Source organism: Aptenodytes patagonicus, chromosome 17 (assembly GCF_965638725.1).
Source record: "Aptenodytes patagonicus chromosome 17, bAptPat1.pri.cur, whole genome shotgun sequence".
Classification (NCBI taxonomy): domain Eukaryota; kingdom Metazoa; phylum Chordata; class Aves; order Sphenisciformes; family Spheniscidae; genus Aptenodytes; species Aptenodytes patagonicus.
In genome coordinates this window covers 9,215,455-9,233,986 of record NC_134965.1, presented here as the reverse complement: position 1 = coordinate 9,233,986, position 18,532 = coordinate 9,215,455, and the positions used below count along the sequence as shown (strand labels likewise).

Genomic DNA, 18,532 nt, shown 5'->3' with positions numbered 1-18,532 from the left:
ACTTCGGAAGCAACATTAGGCATTTGCCAATCTGCAAGCAGTAAATTATTTTGTTCTGGTAGGACAATGTTTGAGATAAGCAACATAATCTGAAATATACTGTCACTTACCATATACATAGGGGAACCACACAGAGTTGCAGCCATCATGTTGCTATGCAGATAACGAGCAAAACCAAAGTCAGCTATGTAAAGAAACACATGCGTCAATAAAAAGAAAGATAATTTTCAAATTTTTAAAGTCTAGAAATGATCTCTTCTTGAAATCTGCTACAATTACCAGTTAGAGAGAAAAAGACAGGTATAACATATAGCCAACTGCATGGAGTAGTAAAATCTATGTTACACTGAAAGAATAATGTATTCTCTTCCAAACAGCAAGCCAAGAAACAGCAGTGGCATCATTTGCACAAACTGCTGCTCAGCCATCTCCCCAGCTGCAGAGCATGCTGTCTGGCGTCAGCAGGAAAGGATTAAAGTCAGTGGCTAAATATAAATGGTTCATTAAGAGTGATGAATATACAATCTGCTTCAGTGAAATCACATCAGGTAGAAGTTTAAGAAATCAAGTTCCAGATGCCTGAATTTTCCACGTAGGCAAAAGCATCTGAAACTATCAAGTAAGGACAGCAAGAGAAGTTTAGTCTCCTCTGTGCTGTTCAGAGGATGGAGTGAGTTGGAACAGATCTCAGATTTTCGTTGAGCAAAAGCATAGAAAAGAAACTTGTTAAAAACAAGGTATTTTTAAATGGACACTTAACAGACAACAATGAGAAATTAAAACTCCTGAAGTGTCCTCTGAAGAGGAGTTTGGTAATATCCTGAACAGTTGACATCTCTCCCCAGTTACAATGCCGAACTTCTTTCTGCCAAAAATAGGCCATAACCTACATTTCTAAACTTCTCAAATAACCCTTAGGAGGGTCTACCACAAAAAAAAAAAAAAACAGCTGGAACTGCGACTGGAGTCTCACATGCACACAGTTTTGAAATGGGCTAACGGCTACTTGAAGTTTCAAAGGTTACAGATTTATGTCTAATTAAAATAGCTTAATACTAGAAACATCAACTAAATAGGTTTCTTTTTCCTGCAGATTTAATCAAAAAGGTCTTTATGACTCAAGCTTTTTTATACTGAGAATCTGCATTACAGCATAAAGCTCATCATTCTAGACTTACTGTCTGATTTACATCAATTTAATACACACCATATCCAGTACACCCTCTGTGCTGTAGACAAAGACACTTCTGAGTAGGGAAACAATCCAACAGTGATGATTTACCTTTAGGTCAGAGAAAAGCATATTTACCTATTTTGATGCGTATGCCACTGACACTTGACTTCCTACGACTGGCATAAGACAACAAAATATTCTGTGGTTTAAGATCCCTATGAATGATTCCTTTGCTGTGCAGAATACGCATAGCTGCTGCAATCTGCTGGAGGAACACTCGGATGGTATCTTCACTAAGAGTTCCTTTAGCTGAAAATAACATACACATTAGCAGATGAGAAAATAAGTATCATTATCTTTGGGCAAAAAGCAATAAACTTCAGAGTGATCAACTGTGAAAACAATGAAGACAATCAAATCAAAGTGAATTACATTCAGAACAATCCAATCTCCCGTATTTTTCTACAAATGTATATACTCTCAACAACATATACATCTCCATAGTTTTGCACTAGCTACAGTACTCTGAATTATCTGTTTTTACACGAGTTTATTCAACCTGGTAGCGTAATAACTGTAAAACTTCTCAATCACCATTAAATCCTAAACTCGCTAAAAGGCAAAGAAGCCAAGAAAATGAAGTAACTTCACAGTTTAGAACATTAAATACATCTACAATCATGTTACAACCTGAAGCCGTAAAACCTGTTCTTTAAACAAATTTTTATGGGGATGCAGATAACCACTCTGCTCAAAAATTTCATCCATGATAAAATTTATTCTGGAAGGAAAAAATAAGTAGTACTTTTTAAAGTCTCTTCAGAAAGTATTATCTCATTCTGCAGTCTGAAAAGGTACTGAACACCGGGGCTGGATTACACTGTATGAGTCTTTCCAAGGATATTAATGGGAAGTGAATTAGGCTTTTAATATACACAGTTACCATAACAATAGGTGTTCACAAAAAGATTCCTTCAACATACTGAGATACAAAGGCAAGTAGAAGAATATTTTCATCAAGAAAAATATGAAGATTAACATCTCTGCTCAAAATTTTGTTTGTAGTAAGAATCCATTTGTCATGATTCTGTAACTTCCGTCTTTACTTTGGGCAGAGCCATGTTGAAGGGTAAAAATCTCTCCTAAGCCAGAACTGCCTCTTTGTAAAAAGCATTATTATATAAGTAATTCAGTATTTTTAAGTTCACATCTTGGAAAAGAAAGCAGGTGGAACCAAAACACTGGGAGCAGCCCACAAAATACAACTTTAGAAACAGAAAAACACACATTTTTCAGCATGCTACTTATGGTTAGCTACATCTTCTCCCTCATTTACAAATAAGGGAATGTTACATTCAACTGTTTTGAAAGCAGTGGCAAAAAGTATTTTCTGTCTGTGCATTATTTGATTCACCTTCATTGCTACTTTGTGGGGTTTATTTTCAATTATGAGTGGCATTTAAAAACAGTGGGTAATATTTTTAAACAAATGCGAAACCTTATGTCTTCCTGCAGCTTCAAAATTTATTTTTCAAGTTCCCAGGGTGGCATACAACCACACAACAAAGAGCACTCTGCTGCTGACCTTGACTGGAGACAGAATACAACACTAAACAGATTCTTGGTGAATTCAAGTACTCTTATAAAGAGGGTACTCTAAAATCACACCAGGGCGAACATGCATTGTGGAATTACAGACATTCCACGAACAGAAAAATATTTAATCCACAAGCAAAAAAATCTCAGAGAAACACCAATGGATTACAGGAATACAGAATATAAACATGTAATGCAATAGCTTTTTAACAGGGAAATACAGTAATCAATTACCTTGTAAGTAATCTGCCAAATCCCCACCATTGCAGTACTGTTAAAAAGAAAGGTTTTTATTCAAACCACAAGCACTGAAATACTTGCTATATAATTTTTACTTCGTTATCTTTTCACAAAAAGATCCTTTCCAGCTGTTTGCCTTAAAACTGTTTTGTCATTTATTTGTAATTAATAATTTGAGGTGTAACACTTCATCAATACTTACAGTATCATAAAACGAAACTGAATAATTTATGGAACAAATACTGCTGATAAATTTAGTAGTGCATAGGAAATTAATAATGTAGTTTTCAGAATTGCTTGTTTTAACAAGTCATGGTTATTTTGCAGCTGTGCAAAGAAGGAGTTTTGTCTAAAAATCATCTTTAAAATCAGCCAGAAAGAAACACATATGTTAACACATACCTCCATTACCAAAAAGACAGAATTGGGCATTTCCTAGAAGAGAAGGAGAACAAACCCCATTTAAGAACGTGACAAGACAAAGCCTTCAGTACCTGCATTAACCAAGTGTAACATGAGATTTTTCAGTCAGCTGAGACACCTTATGTTAAAGTCACTGTTTTAGAGGGTAGCAAGTATGTACACTCCCCACCATTAAATATTTCACATTTTCAAAAGCATTAGTATATGTAAAAAAATCACCAGGCAATATCCTGAAGACTAAAGCTATCATTTAAAGAGCATCATACAGTAAGTAACATCAGTTTCCACCCTACGTCGCTCCCTTGGCTTTCCACTGCCTTGGACTGCTCTATCAACACAACCCCTATATTAAGAGCCCTTACAAATAATTAAACTTTCGCTATCAGACATCACTCAAATCAGTAACTAATGGGACAGTAATATGTAGTTGCAAATATACTGGACAGAATTACAACCTGTAAGCAAGACAATTTGGCTATGACGACCAGTTTTCTACGGAGGAATTCCGAAGTTATGTTCCCCGCTTCTGGGTAAAACAAGCTTTGGTTCTGCCATCTGACAAGCCGAAGGTCAGGCAGAAATCACAGAGCAGTTAACTGTCTGGAATAATCTGATTCCCAAACGCTATTTTGTAGGATAATTAATTCAGGAATCATGCATACTTCTGTAAACTATCTCCCTCAGTGAGTCACTGGCAGAAGCACGTCCCTGCCATGCACCTAAATGCCTTATGGCAAAGGTGTGATTTGGTATGGCAGTCCTACTGAGATTTTCCAAAGCGCTGACCTCCTTTGACCTATTTGCAACCTGAATTCCCTCTCTTGTAACTGGGCAAGAGTTACTGAAAGACAGATTAGCTAACTTCTGCTGTAAATTATCTACACACTCCACAAAAATGCAGTAAAAATGCCTGTGCTTAAACCTGACTGTAGCAAGGACATTAATCTTTTTTACAAATATTTATTTTGTGAGGGAAGAAAGAGCCTACCTGTCTATGCCAATAATCAACATTGTTTTCCACAAAGTCTCCTGCATAAAACAGTTTTGTTGTGCCTACAAAGTTGAAGACGCTCAGAGATCTTTTATAGAGTAAAAGCATTTTTTCCCTCTGAGCTGATTGAGTTAAGACTGAACGGAAAAGAACACAAAGAGAACTAGAAGGAAACATAAGGCAAGTATACAATAAACAGGATGATGTTTCTAGTTACATGTTATGTTACCTCCCTTTCATTTTGAAAATAAACTTAAACAAAGGTTGACAGTTTGTGGGAAAATATGTTTTTGAGACAGTTGAAGGAAAAGAGCGAGATGGCATACCAGACAAGGCCAGGCATACGTCCCAGTTGGAAGTGGAACTGTAGACAGTCTGACTGTATTCTGCTAACTAGCGTTAAAAAAGTCAAAAGGCACATTGCATGGCAAAACAAAAGCTGTGAACATAGCCACCTTTCTCAGTGCTTGTATTAAAACCTCAGCACATGTTCAATTTGACCATACTGGCAAGAACTACCACAAGAGTGCCATTTTCAAGGGCTCGCTAACAGGTCAGGCTAGGAAGCTTTAAACAGAAAAATAAAGTAAAAATGGGCCCATGGGCCCAGGCTAGGGAAACCAACTACCCTCAATATCAAACACAGCACAGAGCACGTGGATGGTACAACCCATTAAAGCCGATTTCTACCAATCCATCACAGATACAGATATCCACTACAGAGAACTGTAGGCAGTACAGTTCAAGAGAAACCGGATGTTTTAAGGTTAATTCAAGACTGTATGAGGCTGCTTCACTTTCTGGAAGCACTTAGTTTAGCCACCCTCGTCTGCGTTACAGAAATGCATTTGAGGTTCTTTCCAACTCAGAACATCAAGCACATTACAGACTTGTTTACATTTGGAAATTAGCTTCAAAGAAAGCAAGTTTCTAGGAACTTTAGTCAAATCTGTTGGGAATGAAAGGCAAACTCCAACCAATATAGAATATTAAAGCAGCAGTAGATCACATTTCAGGAAGTCCCAATTGTTCAATGTTGCTGTAACAGCTGTGGCCAACACGAACCATAATTTGCAATCCTATAAATGCCTCAAAACCTAAGTGCATACATTAAAGCAAAAAGAGGTAAGTAATTACTTGCTCTATAAATTACTGAAAATAGATAATGATAAATGTTGTTTCTTTCTACGTTGTTCCTTTGCAACAACATCTTCCAAGACAGAAATTCACTTTCTTTCAGGAACCCCAAGGATGTCAAACAGCAACTCTGAGATCCCAATTTATCAAAGTGAAAATTCTGGAACTGAGGATCACTTTACTTAAAAGGACGACTGTGGTGTGTAAGAGAATAACACAGCTAAGAAGCATGGAAACCAACCGTTCTCCAGTGACAAGAAAGAAGCTCGGCTAGTGGATTTCCACCCGAACATAGCAATCCCATGAATCAGAAATAGATGTTCCACAGCGTCAGTGCCTCCGCTACACTACACACTCTGAACAAAAACAGCAGCTTATGGCAGTATGTAATGCTCAGCTCATGACAGACATTTATTCATCACAGAACTAAAAGAATGTGTTTTCTGGATTCCCTTGGAAACAAAGTCCTTTCAAATGAAACTGCTCCCTTCAGAAACACCGAGCTGTTGATTTGTCCTGTTGTACTAGCCCTCACCTGTTTAAAGAAAGCCATTTCTACAGACCTCACTAGACTACCCTCAAATAGCACTACTCATCTTTTTTTGACTGATATTCTTGATTACTAATAATCAAAAAAGTCGCTGGGTTAAAGTCAAAGTAAGAAGTAGAGTGTGTTTCCTTATTGTAGCTTGGATAATCCTTTTTTATTAAATCAGCAGAGCAGATCAGAGGTTTCACAAAAAGTTTTTCCCAGACCGGTCAAAAGTCGTATCTAATTCGTATTGCAGAAGTAATATTTTGCACAGTACTGGTACCAAGCTCCCCAGCTGCATCTCGTCCCAACTTTAACTCATAACCAAACCCTTTTCAATATCCCACCAATGCAAGCTTTAGTTCAAAACAGCTGAAGTTGTTCATCCCTTCACAGTTGCTTAGATTTTGCATTACAGTTCTTGGCCAGCCTGACCGGGAATGTGATCTCCATTTTGGGAATACATTTTTCCCTTCTAAATTATTTTGCTGAAAAATAAGGCCATCTCTATGATCGTTCTCTAGACTTGTGATTTCTGTTGACTTGCGACTTTTTGCTACTCAAAAAGGAAGAGATTAGTAAACCAGCATGTTTCAGATCTAACATTCAGGAATAAAGCTGACCTAGCAAGCTATTTTGAACTGCTTCTTGAAACAGATAACAAAGCTTGCAAAAATTTACACTGACATACAGATCATAAAATTACTGCAGCTGGAGTTGTTCTGGCCTACACTTCTACCTAGAAAAATAATCAAGCAAAACAAATGTATGTTGTGTTGCAACAATTACAGAACAGTTTTGCCCAGCATGCCTTGCTTTGTTGCTTAAAGTTTTCTTGACAAAGACCTACTGTTGCTCCCTCTTATTCTGAATCTAGGTTTTACTTGCAAGTAGATAGTAAAGGTTAATAGGAAACTATTTTACAATTTTGAAAGCTAACAGATAAACCTACTAGAAAGAGATTAAGAGGCAACGCATTTGCCAAAACTTGCTGTGTTTCAATCCCAGACTTCCAACAGTTGTCTCAGGGGATGTGAAGTTCCAACCCAAATCACAAGCTCAGTGCAGTAGTTCCATTTAAAAGACATTAATTGAAAAAGAAGTCAAAACATCCATGGTTACTTCTGACAGCTGTTGCTAGAACTCTAGTGTATTGGCAGAAACATACCCTAGATTTCTTTTTGGTTAGGAAGTCCTCCTTTAGAACAAGCTGAAAGTCTGCAAGGAGCTCTTAGTGAGCTGCCAAAGCAGAAGCTGTGGCAAAGAAATAGTTACTACATTTTTGCTCCAAGTTTATAGATTCTGTTTAGCTGCAGTTTATGATGGACTCCGAAAAGCATGAAAGTTAACCTCACAGCTTGTGCACTGCTATTATCTGATTAATTTTCTGATATGTTAATTTGTGCTATATTTGCTTTAATTTTTTGGCCAGGAATACACTCCTCATTTTTTCTAACCATTAAATACATTTGGCCAAAGTTCTAATGATGTAGTGAAAAAGGACTCATCCAGATCTTTTTAAGGCTGTTTCTTACTGTATTACAGATACTCTTGTTTTGCTTTGCGAGTGCACCACGGCAGCAGCTTCTGACATGTTCAGCTCCTACCATGTCTAAAGGACTGAACATTTTGTTAGTTCTGACTAAATGTTAAGTCTCAGCCTAAATGTCAGTTGACATGTGCCTGTAGGATTCAAATAGCATGCATGCTGCCAATTATTCACATAAAAGAGCAATCAGGCATGGAGAAATGTACCACAATAGCTGTATCACTCATTTTCTGTTATGTGAAATGCTGTACTTAACTAATATATATGGGAGGTAGTAAAAGAGGCTGGCCTGCTGCACAACACAAAGGAAAGGCAAAACCGTTCACAGCACACCAAGCATTTAACACGGTTGCGTACTTGAAGATCTTCTGAAACAGTTTTGAAATACAAATTATAGCATCTAGGCACAGCAGGTAAGCTAAGGACTATGTAGTAACTCCAACTCTTCGGTTCCGCGAGCCAAAACAAATTCTAACTGGTTGTCCCTAACCTTCAACGTCTACACTGGCGTCATTCCTTGCAGTCCAATACTGTCGTAACCAACCTTCCAGTTAGCATCAGCTGCCAGGTAGTATTTCAAAACCTTCACAATTTCTACAGGGCTGGATTTTTCTTTTTATCTGAAAGCTTGTCTGGACAGCATGTTTTCATATGACTATTTCCATGCACAATGAGGACGGATACTGACAAACACAAAGGCCTTAATCAAGGAGCCAAGGGAAAAAATAAAGATATTGAGACATCCTCATTCAAAAGACGACAGTTCAGAAACAGCTATGATGAGAGTACGGAGGCAATCAAAGCTGTGAGACACCAAGATCAAGAGCACACACCGGAATGCTTGAAGCAACCGCCTCAAGAAACAGGTGCAATACTACCAGACCAACTGGAGTCCTTGGGTAAACCAAACAGCAATCTTTAATTCCCACTGGTAAAACAGGTATAGATAAACATGGCTCCTTCCATAAGCATCCCTAGTAAGAACTCACAGGCACTTGTGTATAAGTAAAGGCTGAGGTGTAGGTACCAGAAGGACCATTGGCTTTGTTCCCACTAACTTTCACTGCTTTCAAGGACAGCAGAAGCAGCTGCGGTTATTTTGTCAGCTATGTACCAACAAGCTAAGACAAGAAACAATTTCTGTTCAGATACTGTTTCTCCAATAACACACTAGAAATTAGTTCTCCCTAAACTACTGTTCAAATAGCAAACTTCAGACTCCATACAGTGAAGACATTAATTCATTCTTCTAAAATGCTATCTCCAAGATACATTACAGGCTTTCATTCTGACGGCTGACATTCTAAAGAGGTTTTGAATTAAATTATTTGCTAAAACAGGCACTGTCTGGCACTGTGTAAGAGATTAGTTCTACTCAGCACACACTTGGGATCATGAACTGCACAAAACTGTAAATTCATGTCCTAAATATAGCACATTCCAAATAACTTACTGATACCTTCATACTTCAGCATACTACTTTATCCAAGGATCTCAACGTACTTTATGCTGGTGAGTTAGAGGTTATTTTAGATTCCTTTTGCTTTTGAGAAACAGTGGGCTCCATTTCCCCAATTAACATGATCCAAGACTGTCTGATCTTCTTTTGCAGGATGAATGACATCCCATAGCAACACCATGGGAAAAGAGCTGCATTCTTATACCATTTTAGAGATTCAAGAGTTTTTTTATTCTTGAAAGAAAGAATACCAAACTCTTGCCCAAGAAGGTAAGTCAAAACTGTCTCAGCAGGTTATGCCTTGCTATACATCTATTATATTCTCAGGGGTTTTTTAAGCATTTCACTTAATGAAAAATTAATTTCATATTTAGATATGAGCTGCATATGCTTATTTTTCAGAGCCCTACTACTGCAAAACATTTGCCTCTCACGGATAGAGAGTTCATATTTAAGTATCTCTACAAATGCCTTCAGTTTGAGAACCACTGGTCTCCACGCCCCGCTGTGTGCAGATCCCCGGCCTTCTGAGACGGCACAAACAACAACGGTATGCTCTGCTTGCATAAAATGCTTAACTGCCGATCAAACCTGCCAGTGTTGCATGTAACCACCTTAGGGAAATCAAGTGCAATTATTGTGCTGGCACCAGAACAAAAGATATTTATGCCGACCAACGCACATACAACATTAACGGCACACCAATTCATTCGGGTGTGTCTCCAGATGAATGGGCATTTCTAGTAATTTAACTCAGTGGACCCTATACATGCTAAGTAACATATCAAAATGGCGTTCACAGGAGCTGAAGCAACTGTAGAAGGTTTTAAAATGTTCATATACTATCAGCAGAAGGGCTCATAAGTTCTCCCTGGATCTAATTAAAATCTTAATGGTGTATGTTATCTTTATTACACTGACTTGTGTGACTGGTCACAGATCACGCAACAGGAACACAACCATAAATGAACAGAGACGAAAGAGAAAGAATCTAACTACCTCCTGTGAAAACAATTCCAAATGAAGCCTTTTGCAATATGTCAAATAACAACTACCCTTTCATTCTCAAACTTAAAAGATATATTCCAAATTGCTATGCAGGGATATAGCTTTAATCTCAAAGTATGGCCATTAAGTACAAATAATTTCATTTAATATTATGAGATGTAAAAATATTTATTCTTCATTGCAATTAATTTACACTTTTTTTTCCACTTAGTTTTGCCATTTACATTGCACACCATCTTTTCTATCTGAAAACTCGGTACAACAATCAGTTCTTGGATTATTCAGCTAAATGGTCTGCCAAACAGTCCATCTGAAACATGAGCATTTTCTTATTTCAAACTGTCTAAGGTTAAGAAAAACTTCAGACCAACAGAACTATAAAAATAAAACAAACTCCCAGTCACACTGAGAACTTCCTACTGTGACACAGACTCCACTGGCTCCAGCACTGAGGAAAAAAAAAATAGCTTCTGTAACTTAAAAATTGCTTGAAATCCTAAAGTCTTATCTGCTGTACTATATCGCTATGTTCACAATACTATGGCAAACAAAAAGGGCAGTACAGGCTAGAACATGAAATGCTAAAGAAAATTGGTAGGTGTAACAGCCTACTAGACATGGGAATGCCTTGCATAGTGTTCGTTCTTGCTGGGTTATAAATTAATGTAATCATACAAGTTAATGATGTATAATATTTCACAAACATAGCCCTGTTCAGAAAGGGAAAAGCTTATTTGTGCAAGTGTCACATTCTTTAGACCGTATTTTGCAAAGCAATTTCTTCTATAGAAGTAGCATCAGACTGCCAAGCTTTATGTTTGCCATGAATGTATTTGAAATATATCCATGGTATGAGACACAGGCTTTCCCTTCTCTTTGCTTTAACTGTTCGTATTATTTAAATGCAATAGTCAGTGACAAGCAGGAACACCCCCTTCTCAAATGGAGAATACACGACTGATCATTCAAGTAGTCCTGTCACTCTAAGGGCACCCTTTCCTGTAGCAGAACAGAAAAGCATAAAAGTTGTATTTTTAAATAACCTTTAGGTAAAGGAACCATAGACAAGTGTACAGCTCTGTCCTCTCTTCCCTTGTGGATGTTCTGTGCATAAATCAAAAGAAGCAACAGCCTCTCCAAGGCTTAGAAAATACACAATGTTAAATCATCAAAATACATTATCTAGTCAACTACCCTCAGGTTGAGCTGCAAAGCTTGGTAAGTAATCTTCACATATAAACAACTGTAAATGATAAATCTGAAATTCAGCTGCTTACTCACACACCAACGCCCTCTGTCAACAATTCCAGTTTCTTTTAAAATGTCTGGATATACTAAATTTAGGATGCTGAGAGATTATTTCCACTTAGCAATACTCAGGAAAGCCTGGTCTCTTCAAGAAGCACAAGAGAGTATACTTTCCCTCTCAGAGCAGCTAATATCATTCAAAATGCAGAGTTGTGAAGTCAAGACCCAGGAGGGAACAGAGTCTATACATCCAAATGGGAAGCTTTGATGCATAGTCTGTTACTGCATGAACACCATCGCTTTGTACCAAAAGTCAACAGAAATTAGTACATGTCCTGTAGCGCTACACAGAGTAAAACCTGAGCCTGCCTAGCGTATACCCTGTGAACACAGATTTCTATAGCTACACAGATACACATCTACATGTAAGCTGAAAACCTTTTAGGATGCAAACGTGTAAAGACAGAACGAGCTGAAGAACGTCAAAATGTCTACTTTGCATTGTTTTACCTATGCGATGCCCCAAGGGTGATTCTTAATAATTTTTTCATAAATGTAACCCTGTATTTAAGATTAGAATTGAGCCCAGGAGATAAACGTATAGTTCTTATTCAAGCAGAACAAATGGCTGCATAACCTACATCACATCATATTTAGCTTGACTCAACACTTGCAGGCCTTAGGATACAAAAAATGTACTTCCTATTAAGTAGAATACACTACTCTAGATAGGCTAGAAAACTAACTCCTTCACCTTATCAGGCAGAATCCTGGGAATAAAAAGAGGAAGACAATTTGAAGCAATTTAATACTTATTTCTCCTACTTGAAAAGATCCAAATGTCTGCTTGGCTTTTATACTTCATCCTATCCTTTTGAACACAGGCAACAACAATATATACATCTGTGATCATGGTCTTCTGCTTCCTTCAGTTCTTCCTCACCGTGACACAGGGCTATACAATACATTTCTTTGTTTCAGAGATCTCAAAGATGCTGCTCCTTTTCTACAACAGAGTATTTTAAGTTATGTTGACTTCTTAATGTCACTTGCTTCATCCATTCAGATCAACTCCTACTAGTACATTTTCCTTCAGGTGTATTCAGCCGTTATCCACGAACACCCACTTTCCAATTAAATTACAGGGCCAAGGAAACAAGGCTAATTCAGGAAAATAGTTACTGCCACCGACAGAGCTCCCAGCCCAGCCAGCTGATGCTTTTTCTCTGGAGGCAGGACCAGACTACACAAACAGCTTCTGCAGAGGTTCTCGGGCTGCCACTTGCCCCTGCTGCCTGGAAGTAAACCATATTCCTCACTGCTCTCTATCCCAACCGGGCATCCTGCTTATTAAAAAGAGCCAATACAAAATAAGTGCATAGTGTGTTGAAGATGAGAGAACTCCCCTGCTGCTGCTAGGGAACTGGATCTCTCTTTCTAAATGCCAAACTGATTATAGCAACAAAATATACAGCCATTCAAAATTTTCTACTCAGTATACATATATATGCATTATATTTTCATAAATGAATTTTAATGAAGAAAAAGGCATCAAAATATATATTACCTGGACATCATAGAGAGCTACAATGTTCTCATGCTGAAGTTCCTATAAAACAAAATATTTGTATTATGGAAATAGCCTGTTGTTGTCATTATTTTAACATGCCAGGTGATAATCAAAGAGAACCAAATTTTACAAAGAAAGGTAGTATCTTTTTTAGACCATCTGATGGAATTTGGAGGAAATCCCAGCTATTTTGACAATATTTACAGGAATAGGAAATTAGGCGATATCTTCAGAGGTCATAAAAACATTTGGTACCAGAATTTATTTTTTATGTCTTGTTACAGAAAGTACTACAGCACAAGATCCTTTAATGAGTACTGAAAACTGACTAAATTTAATTTTATAGTCTCACACAATTTCTTCCTTAGCAGAGTAACCAACTACACTATTTTAAAGTCAACCTTACCATTTTACAAGAAAATGGAAATCAAACCAAGTAACACCAAATAAAACTCACAGGACAGCTCATGCAATTATTTTTAACTGCTCAAAAAAGCATCTGTCTTTGCTAAGTACTTCCAGCACACTAACATAGGACACCAACACTACAATTTCTGGTATATAATAAATATACTAGAATATAATATACATATATTAGTATATAAAATAGTGATGTATCTCAAGAAGCTTGGAAACATGGAAAGAAAGCAGCACTAATTATTACTGCAAAGCTATGTAAAATGAGATGCAGTGAAGTTCAGAGAGCAGACAATGCTAAGAGACCATCCAAGGAGGCATTTCTGTAAAATAGCATTGAAAAACTAAATGATGCTCGGTTTTATTTCCTTCATTAGAGCCACACTACACATCTTAAGTCAATTAACACAACTCAGAAGTAGGAAGACTGCTTCAGGAATCAAATTCAGCATGTTGATTTCAGCTTTCAAGGCATCTTTGAGCAAAGATGATGAAGAAAGACCAAAGACTGATGTTTTACCCTCACCTATGACTGTTGTATGCACTGCTTGGGAAAAGTGCCGCATTAGCCATCCTGAAGGACAAAGTTTTCTATATGTGCAATAAGCAAAGCACAGAGACTGGTTCTACAACAATTTTCCACTTTTAACTGCAAAAGCATACCCATAACCTGTTCTGAGACCATTTCCAGAACTAAAAAAGTATCTTTTTCTTTTTTTTCTTGGTCTTTTTAGTTCTGGATTTCTCCTGGAACTAACAAAGAAACAAAAGGCAGAATAGCAATTACTGTGATACTACCCATGACCCGGAATGAACTAGGTCAAAAGTCTCTTTTCCTTTTCAAGTAAAGCAGCTTTAAAAATCGCTGCAAATTAACATACCTTTAAGATTTTTATTTCTTTTCCAAGTAGGATTTGTGACTTCGACAAGTTCTTTTTGTTAATACTCTTTATGGCTACTTCCCAATCAGTTTTCTGGAAACAAACAAACAAAAAAGTATTGTCAGTTTTATATTTTTTTTAAACTTTATCTGCTAACAACTAGCTAGTAAAGCACTGGATAAAACATTGCGAGATCACCCCTACTCTACCCACCAGTGATTACTACATCACATGACACCATCAAGAACTATTTCATTCCACAATAGCTCAGACAGCTATTAAAATCCAGCTGCAGCTACACTGCGTTTTCATGGATTCAAAAGCATTTAAAAAAAAAAAAAAGTAAGCAATACATCCCATTTATTTCTTGGTAGTGGTGCTATGTATCTGCTTTTTAGTCCTCTCTCAATGATCAAGTTACTTTTACTCTCCTTAAAGGACTTCCCATTTTCAGCCTTACGCTCTACAGCTGAAAATTGCACAAGAAAACATCTGGGGTTTTTAAGTAAACATATATTGTCTATTTATATATTATCTAAAAATAAATTGCCTATTTATTTGGAAGGTGGAAGCATCTTCATTGGCCTTTAAAGTTTCTGTTTTCCTTTCTCCCCCCCCCCCCCCTTTTTTTTTTTAACATAAAAATCACTGCACTGTGCCTCTCCAAGTTGTGAGTACTACCCTAATGCTCCAAAAGGATAAATCTGAAGAGCTGTTTTCTGGAAAGCAGAGCAGTTAAGGCACCAACACCAGAATAAACTCTCACAGCACCAAGAAACCATAACGTAACTACGAATATCCGTGGTGATTAGCAAGCCACGCCAGGAAACCAGACACCTCTGAATTTAAGAAATCTTCAGCCAATCCCAAAGGAGACAATTTTCCATTAGATCCCTCGTTATCCAGCGAGATAAACATGACCCTCCTGACAAACAAAGGGCTCAGCCTCCCATACAGCTGCAACTCTCCACTCGCCGTTATGTTAGGGAGCTACCAAACAGCAGAGAGGAGAGGTGGGAACGCAGATAGGTTGTTGGTTTTTTAGGGGAGGGGGGAAAAAAAAAAAAATAAAAGGGTTTATGGAGGCCGGGAGCCGACTGCTCGGCTCTCGGGCCGCCGCGGGCTGCAGCAGCGGCAGGCCGGCCGCCGGGGCTGCCCCGGGCGCAGGCCCAGCCCCGGGCCCCGCCGCCCCCGCCCCGGTACCTCAGCCCACCCCGCACCTTTCTTTCTTCCTTCCTTTTTTTCTCCCCAAACACCTAAATCACAACAAAACTCCCCAGAGGACACCCCACCCCACCCCCGCCCCAGCTGTCACCCACCGGGAGGGGCTCCTGACGGCTGCAGCCCCGCGGAGCGACCCCGGCCAGCGGGCAGGGGTTGTGTAACCAGCCCCGCTCCGGCTGCGGGCGAAGCCCATCGCTGTTTACCTTGCGGTGGCGACCTTTGAAGACCACAGCAAAGGCTCCGTGTCCTATCAGGTCCTTCTTGCTGTACTCAAAATCCCCCACCACCTCCATCATCCCTCAGCGGGGCATGAAGCCCCGGGAAGGAAGGAAGGAGGGAAAACAAAGGGGCTCTTCCTCCAGCCGAGGCAGCTACAGCCGCCTCACGGCAGCCGACGGCGGGGTGGGAACCTGCCCCTCTCCTGGCTGCCCCCGGCGGCAGGGGCAGCTCCTCTCATACCGCGGGGGCAGCCGCAGACCCCCGGGCCGGCGGGGCTGCTGCAGGGCGTCTCCGAGGCGAGGGGCTCCGTCTGGCATGGGGAGGGCAAGGCGGGGAAGGATCTCAGGGGCCGGGTGTGAGGGGACAGCGCGGCATCGGCGCCGGGATTAGGGGCCTTCTCAGCGTGGAAGGGGGCTCCGCGCCCTGCCGCTGCCCGCCCCCATGGCCCCGCCACAGCGGGGGCTGCCGGTGCCGCGGCCCCCCTCAGGGACCGAGCCCCAGAGCACCCAGCAAAGGGCGGGAGGAGGGGCGGCCCGCGGCTCCGGGGGTGGCTGTCGCTGTCGCCGCCGCACCCCTCGCGAGAGAGCAGGAAGGAGTGAGGGTGCAGACGGGGGTCTCTCAGGCCGCCATCGCCTCCTGGGGCTCCCACCGCTCCGCCAGCACCGCCCCGCCGATCCGCACCCTGTTAGCCCCAGCTCCGACTGCCCAGACCTCCGCGCCACCCCGCGCATTTTATAAGCCGCATCGCGCAGGCCCCAGCGCTCGGCTGCTTCCGCCAGCGGCTAAAGAGTGCCTCACCCCGTTTAACCCGGCGGGAGCGCCAGGCGGGGTCCCTCCGCCGCCGTCTCCTCAGGAGCGCGCCCTGCCCCGGGCCCCGCCGGCATCTCCTCGGGGCCGCGCCGCCGCCCCTCAGCCCGCGCCTGGGCCTAGGCCCCCTCCGGCCCCGCACACCCCTGCCATGGCTCCTGAGGTCCGTCCCCCTCATCCCCTCAGGGGCACCCTCTGTCCCCACCCCAGCGCCGGGGCAGAGAGGCCGAACTCGAGTTAAGCCCCCCGCACCTGGCTATCGCTTTTAACGCTTGCTGTCTTTCACTTTAGCTGTTTCCTCAGCCGCCTCGGGCCCACCTGCCAGCGAGGACAAAGCTGAGGGGCCAGCAGGAGAGGAGGGAGGGCTAGAGGTGCCCCGCGAGCCAGCTGCCCTCAGCACAGAGCGAGGCAGGGCGGCAGCCAGAGGCGGGAAGGCCGGTATTCGATCATCCCGCCCTGCCTCGCTGCCAGGGCGGCGATACTGCTTACCCAGCACCTCCAGGGTCGCACCGCTCTCAGCGCTGTCCCTGCTCCATTAGTAAGCAAGACCCTAATTCAAACCTAATACAGGGAATTTAAATGAATGGAGAAGCAATGGAGGAACAAGCATGTGAAATGCTGTAAGCCAAAGACACTTCAAGTTGCTCACTTTCCTTATAAGGAGAACACCGTCTGTCATTTACAGCCTCTGCCCCCCAGCACTTTTAGATCAGCCTGGGGCTGTTTACAGCAACACATACAAACATTTAAAAAAAACAACCAGCCACCACACAGCAGTCACGTGGAGCCTTTGACCTTCACCTCCAGATCTACATAATTATACTCCTTTCCTTTGCTTTCCATTCCTCACTGCTCTCTTCCCCTTCCTCTCTGTCCACGTTCTCCATCACGCCACCTCCACGTCCCAGCTTCACCTGTGCGTGCTCTTTTCAGGCCTCCCCAATATCCCCATCTGCCCCAGACCCCCTCAGCACTCTGACACCGCAGCAGCAGGGATTAACCCTCCACTGAAGTTACAGTCGACACAAGGTGCGCATCGGGATCACGCAGGGCAGAGCTCTGACCCCACATAGCTGTGCTGCGCCTTCTCTCACGTGGTACTGGGTCTGCTTTCAGTACCGCTAGATCAGAATAGAGACTGAGCAGAGAGTTACACATTGGGTCCTCTTCCTGTTCTTCACTCATCTCCCTTTGCTTTCTGGCACTCAAAGCCAAGCAATACTGGAGCTGCGTGCCATGTCAAAACCTCCACTTCTAGTCTTCTCCAAAGACAACGCACTTAGATTAAAAAAAATATTCAGCAAGAGAGTCTTAAGGGAATATTGACAGCTTTATGAAGGACATTTTAAACTCTAGACATTATATGGAGACATCAGAGGAATCCTAAGACATCTGGTTTGTGCCAAAGAGAACCAAAGGGCTTTAAAACCCCCCAAAACCGAATCCCCCCTTTATTTTCTGAAGTTCTGAGCTCCCATCCAAAATCTGTTCATAGCACTAATCTAACAAACAAAACAGAGAAAGTGAAGCTGACCAAGTAATTTCAGCAGCTCGGAACACCCCCGTGGAAGGAATAAATGAGATGTAAAAATATTCCAAGTTAATCATAAATTAGGGTGTTGGTAGTAACACAGACACTTTCTAGCATGCATTCACAGTGCCCCTTTAAAACCAGGAAAAAGCCCACAAGTCTCAATGTGTTAAATATTCTGATTCAGAAAATCATTTCCCTGAGAATTGGCTGTTTATTGCCATCCACTAATTCTCACATTCGGTATTAATCCTCTCAGCACCAGTGTGTATCGTCACCCCAGAGTCAATGTCACAAGCTGCATTTTAGGGAGGCTAAAAAAAAAAAAAAAATCCAGAAAGATGCCCTTTGAACAGAGAAAGCCACTTCAGGAATTTCTAAGCCACCCATTCTGCATTACACTTCAAAAACGAGACACATATTGCTTCAGTAGCAGCACATCTGATGTCCTTTTGTCCCCGTAATGGGGCTGGAGCCCTCGAGCAGGTTTGTTTCAGCACAGCAAGGACAAAACAGCCAGGAGCGG

The 18,532-nt window shown here is 41.2% G+C and overlaps 1 protein-coding gene across 1 annotated transcript in view; it reads right to left on the bottom strand.

Annotated features, from left to right (window-relative positions):
* ULK2 (unc-51 like autophagy activating kinase 2) overlaps positions 1-16,365 on the bottom strand; it is a 41,040-nt gene extending 24,675 nt beyond the window's left edge. Inside the window, exons 1-7 of the mRNA XM_076354863.1 lie at positions 15,653-16,365; positions 14,226-14,318; positions 12,925-12,966; positions 3,413-3,445; positions 3,005-3,041; positions 1,310-1,483; positions 111-184 (exon numbers count right to left, since the gene is read on the bottom strand). Coding sequence (XP_076210978.1) covers positions 111-184; positions 1,310-1,483; positions 3,005-3,041; positions 3,413-3,445; positions 12,925-12,966; positions 14,226-14,318; positions 15,653-15,745 — 546 coding nt within the window. The 5' untranslated portion in view covers positions 15,746-16,365. The remainder of the gene's footprint in view (positions 1-110; positions 185-1,309; positions 1,484-3,004; positions 3,042-3,412; positions 3,446-12,924; positions 12,967-14,225; positions 14,319-15,652) is intronic.
* Positions 16,366-18,532: the final 2,167 nt, after the last annotated feature.